Source organism: Bos taurus, chromosome 2 (genome assembly GCF_002263795.3).
Source record: "Bos taurus isolate L1 Dominette 01449 registration number 42190680 breed Hereford chromosome 2, ARS-UCD2.0, whole genome shotgun sequence".
NCBI lineage: Eukaryota > Metazoa > Chordata > Mammalia > Artiodactyla > Bovidae > Bos > Bos taurus.
The window spans coordinates 115940366-115965848 of NC_037329.1; the positions used below are offsets into that span (position 1 = coordinate 115940366).

A 25483-nucleotide genomic window follows, 5' to 3' on the forward strand; every position below is an offset into this window, starting at 1 on the left:
ACCACCAACACCACCTGGGAAGTTCAAGCAGAGCTTGAAACTATGAGGGGTTGAATTCCCCCCGGACACTCTTGAGATAATGAGGCATGTGAGCTGGCTGACAAATGTCAGTCTGCCACTCTTCAGGGGGATAACTCTGTAAGACATGTCTTTGCTTCTCTGGAGGTTCTAGTGTAACAGATCTCCCAATGCCCACAGAAAGACCTTGAAATCCTTTCCTTGCTTCATCTCCCTGCCTGACTCTTGTTTCCTGGGATTATGTCTCAAATAAGTTATCTATACTTGAGGCCCTGCTTTCAGGGGAGTCCAAACTTAGATGCCAAGAAGCAAGATGCTTGATTTGTTTCAAGCTGTCATTGTGGATATTTGCATTGTTGCCACCCTCCATTGAAGCTGGGGCTTGTTATTTTTTTTGTTCAGTGTTTGGTGTACATGATTAATCCTGTACAGAAACTACAATTCGTGTCACTATCTAAAGAAAACAGAAGTATAAGTTGATGATATATAATTCCACCCATTTGATAATCAGATGATAAAACTTTGAGGAGGAAATGCAGAACAATCTCTGACCTGGGGAGGAGGATCTGAATTCTAGATCCGGTCATCATAGTTCAATGTTGATGAAGTCAAACCACTCTCTGGCTTCCATGTCCTTATCTTTAAGATATTGAGCTGGATGGTCACCACCCTTCTATATCTTAGAAATTCTACAATTTGGTACTATCCAGAAACCGTGGTAAGAAGCATGTTTGTTCCTTGAAGCTCAGCCAGGACCCACTTGTGTGGAAGCCAGAGAGTTCAGGGCCGTCTAATTCCTTGTCTTTGCATCACGTACACACGTGTAAGGAAACAGACATCACGTTCTCTGTTAAGACACCCAGAACATAGTAGTGATCAATACAGCTATTTTTTTAAAATGTGCTTTAATTGTGGTAAAAGTCCCATAATATAAAGCATATTACTTTAATCATGTTTAATTGTGCAGTTCAGTGGCACTAAGTACATTCACACTTAGTACAACTTTCATTATCATCCATCTTGAGACTCAATGTTTCATCTTCCTAAACTGAAACTCTGTCCCCATTAAACACTAATTCCCCACCCGCTCCTACCCCTGCACCCCTCAGCCCCGGGCATCTACCAATGTGCTTTCTGACTCAATGATTTTAACTCTTTTAGGTATCTCAAAGGCTTCCCCTGTGGCTCCCCAGCTGGTAAAGAATCCGCCTGCAATGAGGGAGACCTGGATTTGATCCCTGGGTTGGGAAGATCCCCTGGAGAAGAGAAAGGCTACCCACTCCAGTATTCTGGCCTGGAGAATTCTCCTAGAAGTGGAATCAAAGGTGCAGAATTTGCACCTAATGTATATTGGAATGCCAATCAATGCTGTTTTAAAAGGAACTTGTATCATCATCCAAAAAACTTTACATGGAATCCCTATCAGGAAGAGAATAGTTTTTGATGGTTACTCTGTTAAGTCAGTGTGGCATGTCTTGTGTTCATCATAGAAATGGAAGGGGAGTTAAGTCATTTTTAAGTGACCATATTTTGTTAATTTCTATGAAAATATTTCATATAATATGAAGATGGCACTTACCGTATTGCTAGATTTTATAGTTATTTGTGTTTTCATTTTCTTATAAGCTCCCTTGAATGCCATTGTCATGCTCTGGTCAGCCGTATGAGCCACTCTGTACCTTCCATGTAAAACACGTGTCAAATTTTTTTTCTGGGGGAAAAAAAAAGCAAGACACTGAGACTCTACTACATGAAGGAATTAAGACTTATCAGGAATGCCTGACATATTTGAGAATATAGCCAGAACCTGAATTCCAGTGTGATATAGGTTTCTAATAAATTAGGTTTGAAATAATTTTCTTATGTTAACCTCATTAGCATGTTCATCAAATGAGCAAAAAATTAGTTGAAGGTCATATTTTTAAAAAGGTTTTAAGTGACAAATATGAAATGACACATCTATGAAAAGAAAGAAAGGGTACCTGTGGGCTGGGGTGAGTGGGTGGGAGAATTTTTTTTGTTGCGTTATGAAATTTATTGAGATATAATTCACATATCATAAAATTCACCCTTTTAAAGTGCACAATTAATGTGTTTTAGCATAGTCACAGGATTATAGAAGTCATCACTATTTTTAGATTAAAAAAATAAGGAAACGTCATAACCATTAGCAGTCACTCTTCCTTCCCCTCCCTTTCCCCTAAGCCCTCAGTCTACCTTCAACTATCAGTATTCGACTTCCTGTATCTGTAGGTTTGCTGGTTTTGAACATTTTATATAGATGGACTCGTATAGTATGTGGCCTTTTGTGTTTTTTTTTTTTCACTTGTTTAAATGTTTCCAAGGTTCATCCATATTGTATCATCCACTAGTACTTTTTTCATTTTTATTGCCAAACAACATTCTATTGTACACATTCACTACATTTTTGTATTTATGTTATCTGTTCATCAGTTGATGGCATTTGTATTATTTCCACTTTTGGGCTATTATGAATAATGCTGCCATGACATTCATATAAGTTTCTGTGTGGAGATAAATTTCTCTTGAGTGTATACCTAAAAGTGAAATTGCTGGGTCATATGACAATTCCACAGTCAACCATTTGAGGCACTGTCAAAATGTTTTTCAAAGTGGCTGCACCGTATTTTACTCCCATCAATAATACATGAGGATTGCAACTTCTCCACATTGTTTTTGATGATATCCATCCCTGTGGGTGTGAAGTGGTATGTTATTGTGATTTTGATCTACGTTTATCTAATGACTAATGATGTTAAACATCTTTCCATGTGCTTTCTGACCACTTACATATCTTAGGAGAAATGTTTACTTATGTATTTTATCCATTTTTAAATTGGATTATTTATCTTTACATTAGGAGATGGGGTGACAGAGGATGAGATGGTTAGATGGCATCTTCAGCACAATGGACATGAGTTTGAGCACATTCCAGGAGACAGTGAAGGACAGAGAAGCCTGGTGTGCTGCAGTTCATGAGGTCACAAAGAGTTGAGCATGACTTAGCAACTGAACAACAAAAATGTTTACATTATTGAGTTGTAGGGGTTCTTCATATATTCTGTATACAAGCATTAAGTCCCTTATCAGATGTATAATTTGTAAGTATTCCCTTCCTTTCTGTTGATGATTTTTTCACATTTTTATAGTTCTGTTTGAAGCATGAAAGTTTATAGTTTTGATAGAATCCAGTTTGATTTTGTTGCTTGAGCTTTTGGTCTTGTATCTGAAAAATCATTACCCAACCCAAGGTCATGAAGATTTACTTCCATGTTTTTTTCTAAGAGGGTCAGAGTTTAAACTCTTATATTTAGGTATATGATCCTTTTTGAGTTAATTTTTTGTGTATGGTGTGAGGTAATATCATTAACATTATTAAGATAATTTTTTTTTGCATGTAAATATCTAGTTGTCCCAGCACCATTTGCTGAAAAGACTATTCTTTCTCCCACTGAATGGTCTTGGTACCACAATAAATAATCAATTGACCATAGATACTAAGGTTTATATCTGGACTCTCAATTTAATTTCATTGATGTATTTCTCTACACTTAAGCCAGTATCACATGTGTTGATTAGGTTTATAGTAAATTATGTAATAGGGAGGCTCTTTGGGATCCTTTGCAACCCCATATGAATTTGAGTACCATCTTTTTCCACTTCTGAAAAGAAGTCAGCTGGGAATAGAGATGCAGATATAGAGAACCGACTTGTGGATACAGCAGGGGAAGGAGAAAGTAAAGAAACGAAAGAAAGTGAAGTCTCTTAGTCGTGTCCAACTCTTTGCAACCCCATGGACTGTAGCCTTCCAGACTCCTCAGTCCATGGAATTTTCCAGGCAAGAGTACTGGGGTGGGTTGCCATTTCCTTCTCCAGGGGATCTTCCTGACCCAGGGATCAAACCCAGGTCTCCTGCATTGCAGGTAGACGCTTTACCGTCTGAGCCACCAGGGAAGCATAGGGGAAGGAAAGGGTGGAACAACTGAAAGAGTAGCATGGAAACGTATACATTAACCATATGTAAAATAGATGGCCAGTGGGAATTTGCTGTAGGATGCAGGGAGCTCAACCCAGAGGGGTGGGATAGGGAAGAAGATGGGAGGGAGGCTCAAGAAGGAGGGGACATATATATACCTATGGCTGATTCATGTTGATGTATGGCAGGAACCAACACAACATTGTAAAATAATTATCCTTCAATTAAAAAGAAATTTATATATATATAAAGAATTCAGCTGGAAGTTTGCTGGGACTTGTGTTGAATCTGTAGATTAGTTTAGAGAGTAGTGACATCTTAACAAGGATCTTCCAACCCATGACATGGGAGGCCTTTCCATTTATTTAGAAGTCTTTAATGTTTTTAATAATGTTTTGTAATTTTAAGTTACTTTTCACTTCTTTGGTCAAATGTATACCTAAGTATTTTATTCTTTTATACTACTATAAGAGTATTTTCTTAATTCTATGTTCAAGTGGCTTATTGATATATAGAAATACAATTGCTTTTATGTAAATTGATCTCGAATCTTGCCACCTTGTTGAATTTATTAGTTGTAATAGTTTTTTAGTAGGTTCTTTAGATCTTCTGTATACAAGATTATCTCATTTGCAAATTAAGATAGTTACAACTTCTTTTCCAATCTGGGTGCCTTCGCCTTTTTCTTGACCAGTTATCCTGACTAGAACCTCTAGTACAACAGTGAATAGAAGTGGTGAGAATGGGCACTCCTGTCATGGTTTTGCTGTCAAGAGGAAAGCGTTCAGTCTTTCAACATTAAGTATGAACAAGCTGTGGGATTTTCATAGCTGACCATTCCTAGTTTGTTGAGTTTTTAATTATGATTGGGTGTTGGGTTTTGTCAAATGCTTTTCACATGGTTTTTGTTTTTCATTCTGTTACTATTATATATTACATTTCCTGGGTTATGGTGCCTGATCCTTTTTATATGTTGTTAGATACAGTGTACTAGTATTTTGTTGAGGACTTTTGTGTCTGTATTCATAAGAGATATTAGTCTGTAGTTTTTTTTCTTGTAATGTCTCTATCTTATTTTGATATCAGTACAGTACTGTCCTCATAGAGTGAGTTAGAAATTGTCTTCTTCTCATGTACTTTTTAAAAAAAGTTTGTAAAGGATTGGTTTTAATTTTTTTTTTTTTAATATTTGATAGAATTATCCAGTGAAGCCATCTGTGTCCAGACTTTTCCTTGTGGAAATATATCTAGTTACCAATTTGATTGCTTGTTGCATATTCAAACTTTCTACATCTACTTGAGTCAGGTTCATAATTTGTGTCTTTCTAGTAATTTCTTTCATCTATTTTATCGAATGCATTGACATACAGTTGTTCGCAATTCTCTTATAGTCTTTTTCATTTCTTAAAGTTGGTAGTGGTGTCTCTTCTTTCGTTTCTGTATTTAGCAGTTTGTCTTCTCTTCACTCTACCCCTCCCTTTTGTTTCTTGATTCGTCTAATTAACACAGATTAATTTTGTTGATTTTCTCTAAGAACCCACTTTTGAATCCTTTGATTTCCTCTACTATTTTGTTTTTCTCGATTTCATTTATCCCTGCTCTAAATTCCTTTCTAATCAGTGCTTTTCCGGCACCATACAAGTTTTGGTATGTTGTATTTTCATTTTATTTCCTCTCAAAATATTTTCTACTTTCTTTATTGACCTCTTCTTTCACACATCAGTCATTTAGACACGTATTATATAATATGTGTTTAGACATAGCTGTGAATTTCCCAAATTTTCTTCCATTGTTGAATTCTGATTCCATTGTGGTTTGAAAACATATTTTGTATGGTTTCAATCCCTTTAAGCTTACTGACTCGTGTTCTCTGCCTTAGCACATGATTATGGAAGAATGTTCCTTGTACACTTCAGAAAAATGCCTCTTCCATGGTTGTTGGCTAGAGTATTCTGCTGAAGTCTGTTAAGCTTAGTTGGCTTATACTGTTGTTCAAATCTTCTGTTTTCTTGTGCATTTTATGTCTAGTTTTTCTATTCATGATTGAAAATGTGGTATTGAAATATCTGACTTTTATTGTTGAATTGTTTATTCTTCCCTTCAGTTCTGTTTATTTTTGCTGTGTGTATTTCAAGGTGTTGCTGCTAGCTGTACTGCTGTTCAGCCCCTAAGTCTTGTCTGACTCTGTGACCCCATCAACTGTAGCACATGAGGCTTCCTTGTCCTTCAATATCTTCCAGAGTTTGTTCCACTGAGTCAGTGATGCCATCCAAACATCTCATCCTCTGTCACCCCACTGTACATAGTGCTGCAATGAACACTGGGGTACATGTGCCTTTTCCTGTTTTGGTTTCCTCAGAGTATACGCCAAGTAGTGGGATTGCTGGGCCATGTGGTAGTTCTACTCCATTTTTTGAGGAATCTCTGTATTGTCTTCCACAGTGGCTGTATCAATTTACATTCCCAGCAACAGTGCAGGAAGGTTCCATTTTTTCCACACCATCTCCAGCATTGTTTATGGATTTTTTGATGATGGCCATTCTGACCAGTGTAAGATGATAACTCATTGTAGTTTTGACTTGCATTTTTTAAAATGATGAGCAATGTTGAACATCTTTTCATATGTTAATTAGCCATCTGTATGTCTTCTTTGGAGAAATGTCTGTTTAGGTCTTTTGCCCACTTTTTGATTGGGTTGTTTGTTTTCCTGGTATTGAGTTGTAATGAGTTGCTTGTAGGTTTTGCAAATTAATCTTTTGTCAGATGTTTCATTTGCTATTATTTTGTCCCATTCTGAGGGTTGTCTTTTCACCTTGTTTATAGTTTTCTTTGCTGTGCAAAAGCTTTTAAGTTTGACTGGGTCCCCCTTGTTTATTTTTGTTTTTATCTCTGTTACTCTGGGAGGTGGGCCGTAGAGGATCTTGCTGTGGCTTGTGTTATTTCTTTATAGTCATACCCTTCCTACAAACCGATTGCCTAGTTTACAATGATATTCTTCCTAGTGGAGAGTTCTTATATTGTCATAAGTTAGATATTCATATCACATTATCTTTATCATTGTAATTTGACCTTTGTTTTGTTGATTATTCACCACTGATAGGCTCCCCCACTTTTTTTTTTCCTTCTGAGGCTTTGTATTGAGTTATGTAACTACATTGGCATGAAGAGTTAAGGGAAGAGGGGAGCTCACTTTCTGAGCTGCAGTATTTATTAGAGTCACATTAATGTAGATGTGGAGGAGTGAACCTGAAACTAAATGAAGTCGAAGCTTGAGTCTTCCTTAAGAGCTGGTATTTTCCACTTCTGGTGGCTCAGCAGTAAAGCATGTCAGGGCGGGAGGTGTGGGTTTGATCCTTGGGTCGGGAAGATCCCCTGAGAAGGGAATAAAAACCCACTCCAATATTCCTACCTGGGAAATGTCATGGACTGAGGAGCCTGGTGGGCTGCAATCCATGGGGTTGCAAAGAGTTGGACACAACTTAGAGACCAAACAACAACAGCAAATTTTCCACCAAAACTGGAAACACTAATATGAATTGTTGTATTACCAGCTCTGAATAGTCGCCTAGAAATTCAAAAGCTTTGGTGACAGCTGAGCACCAATGATGACACCATAAATGCCTTGGTGTCCCACCTTGTCCTCTCCCTCCCCAGTTGCCTCTGGAAAGCTCACAGAGTGTAGCAGTAGGAATTCTGGAATGTTCCTAAGTGGGGCTGATCTTTGTACCACTGTTAATCCTTGTCCTCTCTTCCCAGAGACAAGAGATTAAGTTAAAACAGATACCTCTTCTGGGACACAGGGCAAAGCTACTTTTCCTTCTTTGCAAATTCACAGGATTTTCCCCTTCTCAGCCTTCCCTCCCCCTCCATCCTGACCTTCACACCTTCCTGACTTTAGGGAAAGGCAGGAAGTTTTCCCTGTGGTTTTCCTTTGTGACAACATACTGGGGCGAGGTAATCAATGGGGAAAACCCCACGTGAGAACACGCCTTCTATGTACATTCCCAACATTTGCTATAAGTAGGGCCATCCCAGGCCCAGGCTGCTATCAAACATCACAGCACTCCAGAGGCACTTGGTACCCAGCACTGAGACATCTGTCCCTCGAGTTGAAAATGATGTGCAGCAGCAAGAATTTGCTCCTGGCTGCTTTGATGTCAGTGCTATTGCTCCACTTCTGCAGCAAGTCAGAAGGTAAGTGTCGCTCTTTCTGCCAGCTCAGGAGTAAGAGCTCTTCATTTTCCTCTAAGCCTTGAGCTCATCTGGGGGTGTCCTAGGGGAATGGAAGCCTGTTAGAAAATCTTCTAAAGGAAGTGATGGGGATTGTCATCTCACTGGCTATGAAGAGGGAACAGTTACCGCTGCCTATCAGTCTTTTTTCTCTGCTATGAATCTCAGCAGATTTTTTTCAGAATGGGCTCTTAGAGACCACCGAGATCCAGAGAAAGGCCAAAGTGTTATTTCTGGGAGTGATGTAAATTGTGTAACAATATCAATGAATGGGGTCACTTTGAAACGTAAGCAACACTCTCATTTCCCCAACTTTCTCACCTCTCAACTAAATAGCTTTGCCAAAGTTCAAAACTCATCCTTCAGGGGTGGATTATGACACCTGACTTCATCCTTGCAAGGTCTTGGGACATCACTTGCCAGCTCTGTGGCTATGATTATCCCTTACAGCAGATTATAATTTAACTTGGAGGAGTGTCCAGGAATTGCTTTATTGCTATAAGAGGACATCACTTTTATCAATAGATGCATTTTCTGAAAATACAAGTGTTAAACTTTTATGAACAAAATTAAAAATTCTCATTAACTAATATTACCGTTTCAAAAGTCTTTAATTGTAGCTCATATTAGCAGCTCCTATAAGCCGCATTTTCCTTTGTACCTTCTTGTCTTTTCCCTCCTCTCAATGTTCAGTAGCCAAGATAATAGATTTAAAATCTGCCAATTTCTTTTCTGAATTTAAAAGACTATATATAAGGGTTTCTTCCAGTGGGAGGTATTCATATTCTTGAGTGATTATAGTGAACTGAAATAAAACACTGTTAGTGTGTTTTTCTTACTAGAGCTGTTCTTTGGTGAAAAGTCATATGCTTCTATATTGTATTATTGAACCAAAATTTCCCAGCACACAAACTAGTTTTTTTAGGGCAACTGAAAGCTATGTTAAATTGGGTCTCAAAGACATTGGAACTTTCCCTTAAATAGTTAATTTGCCATATAAATCGGGTTCTAGGTTTTCCGCAACTTCAAGTAGTTCTGTGATACCTACCACTGAATAAATTAATTCATGTGGACTCAATACCTTTCATTTCTTTTTAGCAGCAAGCAACTTCGACTGCTGTCTCCGATATACAGAACGAATACTTCACCCCAGTATTCTTGTGGGCTTCACACAGCAGCTGGCCAATGAAGCCTGTGACATCAATGCAGTTGTGTAAGTTACTAAGGGATTCTAATTCATTTGTATCAGGAATACATGAGAATTTCAGGTAGAAAAAGCCTTGCCTTTTTGGAATTTCATTCAGAAATTACTGATGTGGCAAAGATAACTGTTTTGGAGTACATATATCTTCAAAGTTCACTTTAAATAGAACTGAAATAAGGCAGAAGCTTAGTTTAAAAAACATGAACATAGTTGAGGGCAAAATCACTTTTGAAGATAAATTTATAAACTAAGATACTATCTTAGGAAAAGAGGGAAGACATAAACTTTGAAATGTGCATCTTCTGCCAGAAAGTGGTTGCAGCTCTAAGTAAAAACTCAGAGTAGTTATACCACCGCATATAATATTCTTGATGTATCTAAGATGTTATATTTGAAATGATGTGAGTTATTGATCATATATACCCAAATGTCATGTAACCACCACCAACAAAATTAGATAATTCTGGGACTTTATCTTCTTATTAGAGCACAATCATTCATTAAATTGCAGAGAAAGTTAGGGAGAATCACTTTTCATTTCTTGCATCAAGCTTTATCAGAAGCTTTATTTTTTCATTTCGTTTCACCTCTGAAACAAATGACTTGTTTAGGGTGTAGAGCAATCAATTGGAATATGAAATTTCTATTGTATGTTCTGTGAAAAAAAAATTAAACCTTCTTGAAACATAAATCATATTGTCTGATTTTTGTTATTTTTTCAGCTTTTACACCAGGAAAAAATTAGCTGTGTGTGCAGATCCAAAGAAGAAGTGGGTGAAACAAGTTGTGCACATGCTCAGGTAAGGAACCTTTACAGTCCATCAACCTTGCTCCAGATGTTTGGAGTTAGTGCTGTTAGAGTGGTGGATCACAGGCTTGCTGGAAGGCTTTAGCCTAAGTGCTATGGCAATTTTAAAGGGTAATTTGAATGGGGCCAGTTGGCACTAGTGGTAAGGCATTCACCTTCCAATGCAGGAGACACAAGTAGATGGGGGTTCGATCCCTGGGTCAGGAAGATCACTGGGAGGAGGAGATGGCAACCCACTCCAGTATTCCCATATGGAAAATCCCATGGACAGAGGAGCCTGATGGGCTACAGCCCAGGGGGTCACAGAGTCAAATATGACTCAGGGACCGAGCACATGAAAACAAAACTTTTTTTCAACTCCTTACAGGTCATTTTAATTTCTTTTTTCACATGGTGTGTTAGACCCCTCTATGCATTCAATCCTTGTTGCAAAGATGCCTCCTGTGTATTTAACTGACAGACTACATGACATTCATTTGTTAAAAGCTAAAAAGTAAACAATTCAAAAGAGGTTCATGGCTCTGATTTCATGGATGATAACAGAGTGACATTTTATCCATGGACAGAATCATTTCACACCAGGGTGTCAGACACTCACTATGAAGACACAGTGCTTACATTCTGCTTCTGTCCTTGGCTAGCTGGCTTATGTTGGGCAGGGTCATCCTCTCTGAACCTTGATTTCCTCATAGTGCCTCTGAGCTGCTTGGTATCCTGAAATGAGACTACGGAGTGTGGGTCAATCTGTAGGCATGAAACACATTCCCACCTGCCTGTCACCCTATAGGCATGAAACACATTCCCACCTGCCTGTCACCCTATCTTTGCTTATCTTTTTCTTTTTCTCTTTACAGTCAAAGAGTCAAAAGGATGTAAAAATGGATGCTCCCTGGAATGGAATTGGGCAGAGCCCAAGAATGAAAGGAACCTGGCTGAGTTGACAGCTTCACTTATCCCTTGTTGAGGGCTCAAAGCTTATCTGATTTGTGTCTCATTGGACTTGTCCAATTAGTGAAGTTGATTCATATTGCATCATAGTTTGCTTTGTTAAGCATCATGTTATATTCTATTTTATGTTATGTTATTTATATGTGTGTTTTGTGTGTGTGTTTTGCTATTTAATACTAGTTTTCCATAAGCTATTTGATTTAGAATGAGGTATAAACTTATGCTTGAAGGAATAAGATACATGGATTTTCTTGAGCAGAAGGCTATTTTAAAAAGACATTTAACACTCTAGTTTGTATATCTTTGTTTCCTAAATTGCTGTAATTACTTTGCAAAAGACAAAAATGATGAGAAGAATAAAAGTTGAAAATAAAAGAACTAAACATTGTTGATTGAGTTAAATAACATTGAGAGGTATATTAAAAATATTTAAAGGTTTAGTAAATATGAAAATGCTCTGCGGTGTTTTTCTTTTAATTAAATAAAAAATTTAAAATTTACTTTCGGCTGTGATGCGGCCTCCTTGCTGCACGAGGGGTTTTCTCTAGTTGTGGTGTGTGGGGCCGACTCTCTAGTTGTGGTGTTCTTCTCATTGTGGTGGCTTCTCCTGCTTTAGAGCATGGGCTCTAGAGTGCAGATTCAGTAGTTGTGGAACACCAGCTTAGGTGCCCCATGGCATGTAGGATCTTCCTGGACCAGAGAGTGAACCCACGTCCTCTGCATTGGCAGCTGGATTCTTAACCACTGGACCACCAGGGAAGTCCTGCTCTGAAACTTGTATTCCCCATTTACTTCTTTGCCTATTTCTTCTATTTTTGGAGGAGGAAATGACAACCCATTCCAGTATTCTTGCCTGGGAAATCCCATGGACAGAGGAGCCTGGCGGGCTACAGTCCATGGGGTAGCAAAGAGTTGAATACGACTGAGTGGCTAAGCATGCAGGGTTGTTCTCTTTGTCTTTATCCCTTGTGGTCCTGGACTTCATTTGATATGAATTATAATGGAAAGATTTTTTGATTGTTTTTTAAAATTCAAAGTCATTTAAACCATGATTTAGAAAGATTCCATATCTGTGACATAGTTCAATGTTTCTTGATATAAAATTTTTCAAAATAAAAAAAAATGCCCATTTATTTTGTGACTGCAGAGACACAGTGATCATTTAGAAACCACTGAGTCCATCCTTCTGTCACCAGCAGGGTCTAAGGAATGGGCATCTCAGCAGAGGTTTCACTACTTCACAAGTCCTCCCAAGTCACCTTTAAGCACTTGCCAAAAAAAAAAAGACTATACAGTGGGTTTTGAAAAACTCATTGCCTCATTAACCAGAGGAGAGACAATGAGAGTGTGAAACCTACCAAGAACTCAGAAATAAGACAGAAAGACCCTGGACTAGGGTAGTTACTGTCACAACAGTCATTCACTTAAGCTCACAGAGTGCCTGACACAGCACTCTGGCTGGACAGTCAGCTTCAGATTCCAAAGGCCACAGAGGATTAGTGCAGGCAGGCATGCTGATGATAGGATTTAAAATCCAGACACACATCCATAAAACGGGCAATGGCAGGTCACTGGGTATAGAGCCAAAAGCTGTGACTCAATAGGCTCTGAAGGCAGCTCTGTGCCCACAGTTCCAACATTGACTCATCAGGGAAAGTGTGCTCAGTTTTCTGTGTGTATTCATCCAACATGGGTTAGTACTATTATGAGCCAGGCACTGAGCCAAGTGAAGCTGGAGACACCAAGAGATTAAATTAGGACTTGGTGCTGTCTCTTCTAGATAATTAGGGCCAAGCAGTGTGGGAAGAGGGAAGGGACCACTAAAAAAGCAGCTATTACAACACAGGGTGGTAAGCATCTGGGTAAAGGAAGTTGTGGGAGGCTGTAGGGCATTATTAATGAAGGTTTCCAGAAGAAAGAAAGTGCAGTTGAACCATATTAAATGGACTTCCCTGGTGGCTCAGACAGTAAAGAAACTGCCTGAAATGTGGGAGACCCAAGTTCGATCCTGGGTAGGGAAGATCCCCTGGAGAAGGAACTAGCAACCCACTCCAGTATTCTTGCCGGGAGAACTCCATGGACAAAGGAGTCTGGCAGGCTACAGTCCATAGAGTCACAAAGAATTGGACATGCTTTAGTGACTGAACAACAGCAATAGGAAGGGCCAGTAGGAGACATCAATTGGAAAAGGGGCAGCAGGGGGTGTTTGGGAATACCTGGGGGCATATTTTAGTTGTCATAGTGTCTGAAGGTGGGGTACTAAGGCACTCAGTGGGTAGGAGACAGGAATGCTACACCCATTGAATTTCACGGGATAGTCTGACACAATGAAGAAATGAAGTTTCTCACCCAAGTGCCAATTATGCCATAAACTGAGCAACACTAGACAAAGCGGGACATATGCAAAGAGAGGGTATGGGATGGAATAGCTGCAGCTTAAGCCAAACTGTTATATCCAGTGGCTCAGTGGTAAAGAATCCGCCTGCCAAGCAGGAGACGCAGGTTCGATCCCTGCATCAGGAAGATCCCCTGGAGAAGGAAATGGCAACCCTCTCGAATATTCTTGACTGGAGAATTCTATGGACAGAGGAGTCTAGTGGGCTACACAGTTCATGGAGTTGCAAAGAGTCAGACATGACTGAGCGAATGAGCCCACAATTCCCTAATATCACCAAATATTCAGTCAACATTCTAATTTCCCAGTTGGTTTCCCCAAAAAGGTTATTTTATTTGTTTATTTATTTCAGTTTGATATGTTTGAATGAAGCTCCACATAAGGTACACACACTGCATTTATATGATTTCTTTTTAATTTTAGTCTGTTTCTTTCCACTACCACCCTTCTCATTTTCCATTGCAATTTATGTTTTGAAGAAACCAGGAGGTTTTTTTTTTCTGAGTTTCCCTTCGTTTGTTTCTTTTGTTGATCCCATTCCTGTGGTGTAACTTAATATGTCCCCTGACTCTTAGTTGGAAATAGAGGCCGATTTGGTGAGCGGGCCAAAACCACTTGATAAGTGGCACCGTGTCACACAATTATAACGTTGCCTAAACTGATGTCAGTAACAGGAATGAAAGAGGAGATGGTGGATTTGGGCCAAATTCTTCAAGGGTAGTGAAGAACTGATGAAGACCTTCAATTGATAGCCAGAAGGAGGGGAAACAGATGGTCTAATGACACACATATACTTCAAAGAATGGGGAGGAACGTAGGAGTGAAGAAGTGCCATCGTGGAAGCACAAAAATGCTGGTCTCTGGCTGCTCCTGGTCCTGTGGACATCTTGAGAAAACCATTAAAAAAAAAACCACAGGGAGAGTGTTGTATTTGCGATGGACTCAGATTTCAACCCAGGCAAGGAGATAGGAGAATGAAAGATGGAAAGACAGGAAAGAATTGTCAGGGAAGGCCAGAGGGACATCCTGGAGATGAGTTGTAGGCACACAATAGTATTCACAGGAAAGCACGAGAAATATGGGAAAAGACATACGGATGCACGGAGTTGGGTTTGGATTTGGGTAGTAATCATGCCATTAATAAAATCTAGATAGTAAGCAACAAGTGATGTGTTAATACCATTTGCTAAGATCATTGATGTATTATCTCATTTAAAGTGAGTAGGTACAATTTTAATGCCCATTTTGGGTATAGAGAAACTGAGGGTCAGTGGAGTTAAGGACCTTACTTAAGATCATGCAGTCCTTAGAGATATAATGGAATTAGCCGGTGTCAAGTTTTTGATCAGGTGACTGGTGTTTCTGGGTCATTTAGGCAGCACCTGTGGTGTCTAATGTTTTTTGATGTCAGTTCTTTTGTTGTTTTTTTTTTCCATCTTTTTCAGTTCAGTTCAGCCACTCAGGCATGTCCAACTTTTTGCGATCCCATGAACTGCAGCATGCCAGACTTCCCTGTCCATCACCAACTCCCAGAGCTTACTTGAACTCATGTCCATTGAGTCGGTGATGCCATCCAACCATCTCATCCTCTGTCGTCCCCTTCTCCCCCTGCCTTCAGTCTTTCCCAGCATCGGGATTTTTTCCAGTGAGTCAGTTCTTCACATCAGGTGGTCAAAGTATTGGAGTTTCAGCCTCAGCATCAGTCCTTCCAATGAATATTCAGGACTGATTTTCCTTAGGATGGGCTGGTTGGATCTCCTTGCTGACCAAGGGACTCTCAAGAGTCTTCTCCAACACCACAGTTCAAAAACATCAATTCTTGAGTGCTCAGCTTTCGTTATAGTCCAACTCTCACATCCATACATGACTTCCGAAAAACCATAGCTTTTACTGGACGGACCTTTGTTGGCAAAGTAATGGCTCTGCTTTTTAATATGCTGTCTATGTTGGTCATAGCTTTTCTTCTGAGGAGCAAGCATCTTTTAATTTCATGGCTGCAGTCACTATCTGCAGTTATTTTGGAGCCCAAAAATATGAAGTCTGTCACTCTTTCGATTGTTTCCCCATCTATTTGCCATGAAGTGATGGGGCCAGATGCCATGATCTTCATTTTCTGAATGTTGAGTTTTAAGCTAGCTTTTTCACACTCCTCTTTCACTTTCATCAAGAGGCTCTTTAGTTCTTCTTCACTCTCTGCCATAAGGGTGGTATCATCTACATATCTGAGGTTTTTGATATTTCTCCCAGCAATCTTGATTCCAACTTGTGCTTCACCCAGCCTGGCATTTTGCATGATGTACTTTGCATAGAAGTTAAATAAGCAGGATAATAATACACAGGATTGACATACTCCTTTCCTGATTTAGAACCAGAGTGTTCCCTCCCTGTCCAGTTCTAACTGTTGCTTTTTGACCTGCATACAGGTTTCTCAGGAGGCAGGTCAGGTGGTCTGGTATTCCCATCTCTTGAAGAAATTTCCACATATTGTTGTGATCCACACAGTCAAAGGCTTTAGCCTAGTCAATAAAGCAGAAGTCGGTGTTTTTCTGAAACTCTCTTGCTTTTTCAATGATTCAATGGATGTTGGCAATTTGATCTCTGGTTCCTCTGCCTTTTCTAAATTCATCTTGAACATCTGAAAGTTCACAGTTCACATACTGTTGAAGCCTGGCTTGGAGAATTTTGAACATTACTTTAATTTTGAGCATAACATTATCAATGTTTTAGAACATAGAACATTTTAGACTTTCTTACTTTGGTATCAAAAAGACTTCAATACTTGCTTCTTCAAGGAGTAAATCCCAATTGTGATGTTGCTACCTTATTCCCCAGCAGTGTGACACATATCACAGTCCTTTTTTTCCTCATTAAATCATGGTTTATTTAGTGAAAGTTAGGTTCTCCACCCATTCATTCATTCATTCAGTGGACAGCTATTTATTGAGCATCTACTATGAGTCAGGCATAGTTCTGGTCACTGAGGATGAACAGGATGCCGTCCTTACTTGAATGTAACTTACAGAAGGAGAGACAGGAAACAAACATATAACCAAGTAAATGTGTAATATGAAAGAAGAATAAAGTCAGGTAAAGGAATAGAGATTGGAGATGAGGATGGAGAACTTCTCCATACCTGTGAAGAACCTGCATTAATTTACTTTCTCTCTGAAGCAATGCCCATGTCTTCCCCTTGGCTGAGCAAGAAATCTAGATAAAGTAAGAAAGACAAACATGATCAAACCTCCCTAAGAATATAGTCTTAATTTTATGAGATACAATAAGATCCAGGAAGGACTGTTGTACCAATCCCTGGCTTACTCTGACTTTTTCTGACTGAAAAGATATGTCATGAATTAAAATTACTCGGACTGTGACCTATTCCTCATTGGATTGACTTTTTCACCAAGTGTCAAGACTCCAACTGAGGACTAACATAAGGTACTTAACTATATCCTTAATTTGGTGATTTAATTAGCACAAACCAACATTTTTATCCACAGACTTTGGTGATTTTGCAAATTTGTTTTCTTTCTATGGTTCTAACTCAACTGAAACAAGGTTATGAATGAAGCTGGTACAATAATGTGGTTATAAAAAGGTTGCCCATGCTCTGGCATGGTACAACACATTCTCCATTCCTCAAATTATTAGAATCCAGGCATTTTTAACTATCAGTGATCACAGGTTTGAAAGGCTTACCATAGAAAACTTTTTCCACTCTTCTTGTTCCTGCTTCTTTCCTTCTTCACTTCTGTATCAGTTATCTTAACAGGCATATATTAAGTTTAAACTCACCTAAATTCCAGGTGACATGGAAAGTTCTGGATTTAAATTCATTTGGAGTCAGGCCATAATGAGCTTCATGTTTCAGAGGTCCAAATCTGAGGAAGAAAAGAACTTCTGGATTCCTGAGGGATAAAGTCTAGAGCTGACTCACGAAGACAGAGGATCCAAGGCGAAGGGGCTTTTATGGGCTGAACTGTTTCACCCATCCCCCAAACTCTCATGTTGAAGTCTTGATCTCCAGTGCCTCAGATGTGACTGTACATGGAGACAGGGTCTTTAAGGAGGTAATGACAATGAACTAAGTCACAGGGATGGGCCTTAATCCAATACAACTGGTGTTGTTGTAGGGAGGGGACATTTAGACAGACATGCACAGAAGAGGGCTTCCCAAGTGGCTCAGTGGTAAAGAATCTGATTGCCAATGCAGGAGACGTGGGCTCGATCCCTGGGTTGGGAAGATTCCCTGGAGAAGGACATGGCAACCCACTCCAGTAATTCTTGCCTGGGAAATCTCATGGACAGAGGAGCCTGCAGGCTACAGTCCATGGGGTCACAAAAGAGTCAGACATGATTTAGTGACTGAAGAAAACAACAAATGCACAGAGGAAAGACCATGTGAAGACACCGCGTGATGATGGGCATCTACAAGCCAAGGAAAGAGGCCTCAGAAGAAACCAATATTGCTGGCACCTTGATCTTGGATTTCCAGCATCCAGAACTGTGAGAAAATTAATTTATACTGTTCAAGGCTCTCAGCTTGTGATATCTGTTCCGGCAGCCCTGGAAGATGGATGCAGGGGTCAAGGAGAGGGAAGTTGATCCTGAGTCTTTTGGGAGTTATCACAGGTGTTCATAAATCACTCTTAGCGTGGTCCATACAAACCATATTTTTGCACAAAATCTGTTTCTTAGGTGACATCTTCTGCCACAGAAGTTTTCTGACGTCTTATCTTAACCATGTTATTAGGATGGAACTTGTGAGGAAAAGGGCTGGCAAAGCATAATTAATGATGGTCTCATCCAACCTGAGGGGCTTCCCTGGAGGCTCAGTAGTAAAGAATCCACCTGCCAATGCAGGAGACATGGGTTCAATCCCTGGGTTGGAAAGATCCCCTGGAGAAGGAAATGGCAACCCACTCCAGTATTCTTGCCTGGGAAATCCCGTGGACAGAGGAGCCTGGTAGGCTACAGCCCATGGGCTCACAAAGAGCTGAACATGACTTAGCAACTGAACAACAATATCCAACCTGAACTATGTGGTAATGAACCACCTTCCCATCTCAAGGCAGAAGCTGACACACATGTTCTTCCCTGAAAGCAGGAAGGTTACCATTGAGTTCCCCAACTCTGCCCCCAACAACAAAAGAGGCAGGAAGCTCTTTTTCTCTCTGTGTTACAGACCCCAACTGCCTGCCCTTGGTTCAATACATGTCAGGTGGTGGCTCCAGGTACAAAGGTCAGGTGGCATGTGTCTCCTTTAGTAAACCAAATCTTAGGCAATTGAGGTGAATGCCTTGAGCTTCTTTCTTCACCCCATGGGACTCCCTGCATTCAGCACATCCGGTGCAGTTTCCTCTGGCCCAGATTTCATTTGACGCCAGGATTCCACTTCCTCAGTTTCCACCCTCAGGGTTCCTGCCCACCTCTTTCAGCATCACCACCCTATTTATTCACTCTGACTTTGTCTGGACTTGAACGACCCACCCCTCCTCTCTGCTCCACTGTGAAAACCGGCTCACAACCTTTAAATGTGAAACCTGCCTGCAAATGAGTCAGCCCAGATGGAAGTGTCAGCTGGGGTAAAGGATGTTCTTCCCTTTTACAATCTGGGGGCAGGGAGTAGAAATATTGTCTCCCTTCAAAGTAGAACCGTGACAACAAAAACCCTGAATTTCACATTTTAACCTATGATTGAGGAAGAGGTATTTTTGTTTTTGTTTGTTTTTTAAACCCATAAAAGCACTGTGTATTAGAAATGCTATGGAAGTTAAGGGAACACATGGGTTCTGCCTGGGACTTGCAGAAGGCATCTGAGATCAGAAAACACAGGAGCTAAGGGTGTGAGTACAGGGGATAAGGGGATAGAGACATATGTGCACAAACACCCACATGCTTGTGTGTGTGTGTGTGCGCGTGCATGCGCCCATTGCAGAACTGACTGGAGCTGAGGATGGAAAAGGAAGTAGTCACTTTAAGAAAGTGACATTATCCCTGAGACAATGAGAAGTCAGTAAAGGGATTCTAGCAAAGAGTGATGAGGTCAGACTGGGCTCATGCCTCTGAGGATGGCTATCTTTCTTCTTGCCACTACTCACATTTCCTTACATCTCTTTTGCTTTGCTTTTTTTAAAAAATTTTATTTTATTTTTAAACTTTACATAATTGTATTAGTTTTGCCAAATATTGCTTTGCTTTTAAGTCTCACCCAGTCCTCTAATTTTTTTGACTTTCATCTTTTCATCAATCATCAGGTTCTAATTCTTCTCCAGTCAGCCTAAACCCCATGACAGGTGATCAGAACAATTCTCCTGCTGACATCCTTGTCCTGTTGCTTCCTTGTGTCACATCCAGGCTATAAAACTCCACGTGGGGTTAAGTTCAGTGCTCCATCTCCTTAATTTGCAGACGGCTAAGTCCTGGTGGCAGAGTTCCACCCTCTGTGTTCAATACTATTGCAAGTTCATGGTCTTCCAAGTCAGCTGGGCTTTCACTATGGCTGTCAAAGCAAAAATTGCACTGGACAAAGTTAAATAAGCAAAGATGATTTTGTTCAAGGCTATTGCAATAGGGAAGAGAGAGGGCAGAACTAAAGTCTGGATCCAGCTCCACTGAAACAAAGGGCAAGAGGGTATTTAAGGACTGTGTTAGGCTACTATAGTCCATCTGTGTTTGCTAATTGACTTTACCTAGACAATGTATTACAAAGCAGAGATATCTCTTTGCCGACAAAGTCTGTATAGTCAAAGCTGTGTTTTTTCCAATAGTCATGTACAGATGTGAGAATTGGACCATAAAGAAGGCTGAGCATGGAAGAATTGATGTTTTTGAACTGTAGTGCTGGAGAAGACTCTTGAGAGTCCCTTGGACAGCAGGGAGACCCAACCAGCCAATCCTAAAGGAAATCAATCCTGAATATTCTCTGGAAGGACTGATGCTGAAGCTCCAATACTTTGGCCACCTGATGTTAAGAGCGGACTCATTGGAAAAGACCCTGTTGCTGGGAATGATTAACAGCAGGAGGAGAGGGGATGACAGAGGATGAGCTGGTTGGATGTCATCACTGAGTAAATGGACATGAGTTTGAGCAAGCTCTGGGAGATAGTGAAGGATAGGGAAGCCTGGTGTGCTGCAGTCCATGGGGTCTCAAAGAGTCAGACACAACTGAGTGACTGAACAACAACTCCCAAAAGTAAGCTTTCTGGTACCTTCATGACATAAAACAGTTTTGTAACCTGGAACAAGATGCCCACTGAAGTTAGGCTTCATCCTTCCACAGAGGCTGGGAGATAGGGATAGTCATTGATGATTATATTTCACAGAAATGGTTCCTAGGTGCTTGAGAAAGACATTCCTGAGCTGTAAAACTGGCAAAACGCTTTTAAAAATGATTTACATTTCAAAGATCAAAGAAAGAATTAACAATGACAAGTTTTCTATAGTAGATGCTCTAAGAAAATGGAGATCAGGAGCCTAGAGGGAAGAAGACACAGGTCTAAAATTTGGTCAGACTCAGGGAGAAGTGGTAAGGCCCTCTTCGGTCACTGCCAAGTGCCCCCCTTTTAGGCAAACTCAGCAGCTTCTCCTTGGCATGGGCTCAAGGCTGGGGCTTGTTTTGGAGCTGCCACAGGGCATGCTTTCTCACTGCCCTCACCTCTTTCCTGTGGCTCTCATCACCTAAGAGGTTTTCCAGCCTCTAATCTCTTCCCGTTTGAACATGCCTTGTGTATCGTTGCCACATCCTCAAATTTTGATTTTTAACATTCTGTGGTTTATAAAGAGCTCCTGGGTTCCTCCTGTCAAGTCCCCAGACTGGGAAGCAAGGCTCTCCATGATCCAGTCCCTTCCTGCCTCTTTGGGAGCTTGTGTTCTACATACTGCAGGCACATTGACTTCCTTTCCTTTTGGCTGTGGCAAACTTGGCCATTTTCTCTTTTCACATCTTTCTCTACGCTTCATTTAGATTGCTGCCTTCATCCCCATCTAGAAGAAGACCCAGTTCACGTTCTTCCTCCTTCATGGACCATTTCCAGATCAGTCTAGTCCAAGCTATGCCCTCATCCCTCTGATCTTTAGCACGCTGAGTCTCCCCCAGTGGTGGAGCATGCATTTTGTTCTCCCATGAATTGTGCCTACCACATGTGCTCCATCTCTGTACGGTGTTGGGCTCTCCTTTAGGAAAAAAGTGTCACACTGCTTCTACCTCTTTGAATTTCTTGCAGTGCCTAATACAGAGCTTTGCACCCAGAAGCTACTCTTCAGATAACTTTGAATGGTTAGGATCAATATCAAACTCTGAGATTCTGGGACTTCCCTGGTGATCCAGTGGCTAAGACTCCATGCTCCCAATGCAATGTTTGATCCCCGGGCCTAGATCCCACGTGCCACAACTTAAAAGAACCCAAATGCAGCAACTAAGACTAGGCACAGCCAAATAAATAAGTAAATAAAATAAAATATAGCTCTTGAGATCTTGATACCCTGTTTATCACATGCAGAATCTTTATGAAGTTGCTAACCATGAACAGAGCCAGATAAGTCTCATGTTATTGTTTGCTAATGTAAATTCTCTACCTTAAAGGTCAGATCAGGTGATTTCTGTGGTATTTAACTATATCATTTAGTCATTCAGATTTATAATTTTCAGATAACAATGTAGTTTATACCCAAAAGAGAGGTGAGCTACTGAAAGGAATTTGGGTGGAGCTGTGGTTTACCTCTTTCATCAACTGAAAGCAATATTCAGTGAAACTACCAGAGTCAGAATCTTGGAGTGGTTGTACTTCCATTTCCAATTGTTTCTCAGGCTCTCAAAGGTGATGTTCGAAGAGACATTGCCCATCTGACTTGGCTTTACAGTTTAAATTCATTGTATGCATAACCATAATCTCTGGTCTCTTTCAAAATTACAGATGTTTGTTATTTTTTGTTATTTTGTTTTGCTCTTTCTCATCCATCTTTAGTCAACTTTTCAACAATGTATGTTAGAGTTGGAGCCACAGAAGGGATGAAATTAATGACCATCTCAGGTAACACCTCAGTGACAAATAAGGAATGAATAAGTAGGGAAGCAAACATAAACTGGCATTTATTTGAAAAGAATCGTGAATACTATGTTAAATACATTCCTCTTTGCTCAGCCAACAACTGAGTGAAAGACCAAGCTCAGGATTTCTGGAGTCACTTTTTTTTCAGTCATTAGTTTTTAAGTTGTGCCTCCCACTCTAGGTCCCTGTTTAAAACAGTTATCTTTAAGATTACTTCTAATCTTGTATCTTGTGATTCCATGATCCTGAGAGATACTGCTTTGAGATCCTGTTCTGAAATATTAGCAGTATCTAGAATGTGCTTTAAGCTGATAAAAATATTCTTAAAGAGCTTTATAGTATGCCAGATTATTAAAGTTTAGTATACATTATGCAAAGTGAAATGTGGAATTTTAAAGCCACAAGTTAGCTTGGGTATTTCCTTTATTGCACACTTTTGGAAGAAGTTATTTCATTCTTTCTGTGAAGTGGCTTTTCTCAATAGTTTCTGCCAGGTTGAGAAATTATTGCAGACTATAATGTAATCTATAGGAGAGGGAGATTGGGAAATATCAAAATATCAGCATTGAGATTCTTGCATCACTTGGCAGATTGGGTCTCGTGATGTCTACAAGCCTTTCCATCTTAAAATCCTACGTACCTGTCCATGGATTTCAATGCTATGAATGTTGCATCATAATCACTTGGGGAGATTTAGAAAATATAACCTAGGATCCACCTAGGGAAATGTTTATCCTGTAGTTTTGGGTGGAGTCAGATAGTTATTTTTTTCTCAAGTGTTCAAGGTGGTTTGCTGTTCCAGATTTTGGAAACCCTGCCCAAGGGTAAGTTTCAGTTAAAATCTCTTATTTTTTTAAGATGCTTGTTTCTCAGACTCATGCAATTTTATCAGTCAGAGTTCAGTGTGGACAATGAAAACCACTCTAGGCATTTAAAAAAAAAGACTTTAAAAAGAGAAGTTGGGTCTTAGAAAATTATTGGAAGGGCTCATAGAATGGGTTCAAAGTTAGATGGCCCTCCAGGAATAATTCTAGAACTGCACAGAACTGACCCATCATGGGAGCTATGCTAAGATCAAGATTATTGACAGAAATTACCAACTGGCAGTGGTAGCTCTGTGGCCTCCACTTTGGCCACTTCTGAACTATCCAGAAATGGGAAAAGGGGAGTCTGGAGCTGCAGCCCAAGGATCTGAAAGCCTCATCAAGAGGTTCTAGTGACTCATTATCCCTTGAAGCTAGAGATGGACCTGGAGTGCTAGCAAAGAAACCTCATGTATTCCTCATGGCTTTGCCAGATAGCAAAAACCAGAAAGAAGGCATGTAAATATGGCCTTGCCTTATTTCTACATCCCAAATCTTGAACAAATATATCCAGGAGGCAGATCCCATCACATCCAGCTCCCTAGCAGAACAGGAGTTTGAAAAATGTTGCTTTCGCTTTCCAGCCTCTCCAATCAGAAGAAGGAAGAAAGGGCAGTGGTTGAATCAGTCATCTCGTTTCCATGGTAGGAGAACAAAAGAACTTTTGATATAAAGGGTGTTTCTGTAAAGCGGAACAAAGTCATTTGTCTGATTGTTGTGGGGAATACAAATAGGAGTCTGTCAGCAGGCATGCAAACTTAGGATTTGATTCTAAACCACTGAAGGATAAATAATATGACCCGATCTTTTCTGAAAGCTCAATTTGGCTGCAGGGCATAAGATGGATCAGAGTCGACCAGTAGTGGAAGCCAAGTACACTTGTGTTACTCACTGCAAATAGAACCACAGTTTTGTTTATACCTTCCAATAATATTTCATATAGTTTGGTTTGATACTGTTATTTTTATTTTTTTTTAATTTTTATTTTTGGCAACATGTAGGATCTTAGTTCCCTGGCCAATATGGAACTCATGCCTTCTTCATTGGAAGCACAGAGTCTTAACCACTAATCTGCCAGGGAAACTACTGATAACTGTCATCTTAAAATTACACTCTAAGTTTTAAAAGATTATTTTCTTCATTACCATTCATTTCTTTTGTTAACATTTTTTACTATAAAAACTTTCAAACATACAGAGAAGTTGAAAGACTAGTATAATGAACACCATGTACCTAGCAATTAGTTTCAACACCCATAAACATTTTGTTATGTTGTTCTTTTGTGTTCTCTATCTCCCTCTCTCTGAATTATTTTGATAAATTATTCAAAGTAGTTTGCCAACAAAATGTTACTTGGCCCCAAGAATTCAATAAGAATCTCCTAAAACAATGAAATTCTCTCCCATAATGAATAGGTCAATATGATAGGTAATAAAATTAACAATCATTTGCTAATATTTCTAGTCCCTAAATCATATTATATGTCCTCAAATTGTGTTCCATTTTAATTTCTGTGCTCAAATTAATTTCTGACAAAAGTTTGCACATTACGGTTCTTGACTGATAGCTTTTCTAGTAGAGAAACTGTGCTCGACCCCCCTCTTGCTTCTTTTCATCTTATTGACTGAACTATTGTTTTATCAAATTGTACATTCTGAATTTGACGATTGTTTCTTTTAACTTGTTCTCCGTCTCCTGTATTTCCATTAGACTGGAATTTATGTCTATAAGTTGATTAGATTCAGATGAAATGTTTCTGATGTAACTTCATAGTTGAGGTTTAAATTTTATGCTTCCCTTCACCAAGCACACAATGCCAGCTTGTTCCATTATTACTGATGCTAATTTGGTTGGTTGGCTAAGACGATGACATACATCTCTTCTATTTACCTTCAGCAATGTGAACAATTTGTAGGGTAATACTATGACATCATGCCAATATTCCCAGTATAATTTACATGGTAGTTTTA

At 39.7% G+C, this 25483-nt stretch overlaps 1 protein-coding gene across 2 annotated transcripts; it reads left to right on the top strand.

The window, feature by feature from the left end:
• The first annotated feature begins 7706 nt into the window (after positions 1–7706).
• CCL20 (C-C motif chemokine ligand 20) lies at positions 7707–11273 on the top strand. Of its 2 annotated transcripts, none has more exons than XM_005202887.5 (4): positions 7707–8209; positions 9344–9458; positions 10172–10249; positions 11112–11273. In XM_005202887.5, the coding sequence occupies exons 1-4, from the start codon at positions 8131–8133 to the stop codon at positions 11131–11133; spliced, it is 294 nt and encodes a 97-aa protein (XP_005202944.1). In that variant the 5' UTR covers positions 7707–8130; the 3' UTR covers positions 11134–11273.
• The last annotated feature ends 14210 nt before the right edge of the window (positions 11274–25483 follow it).

Coding starts and splice junctions, on each gene's coding strand:
- CCL20 (XM_005202887.5), top strand. CDS start 8,131: ATGATGTGCAGCAGCAAGAATTTGCTCCTGGCTGCTTTGATGTCAGTG. Junction 8,210..9,343: donor CTTCTGCAGCAAGTCAGAAG/GTAAGTGTCGCT, acceptor ATTTCTTTTTAG/CAGCAAGCAACTTCGACTGC. Junction 9,459..10,171: donor TGTGACATCAATGCAGTTGT/GTAAGTTACTAA, acceptor TTATTTTTTCAG/CTTTTACACCAGGAAAAAAT.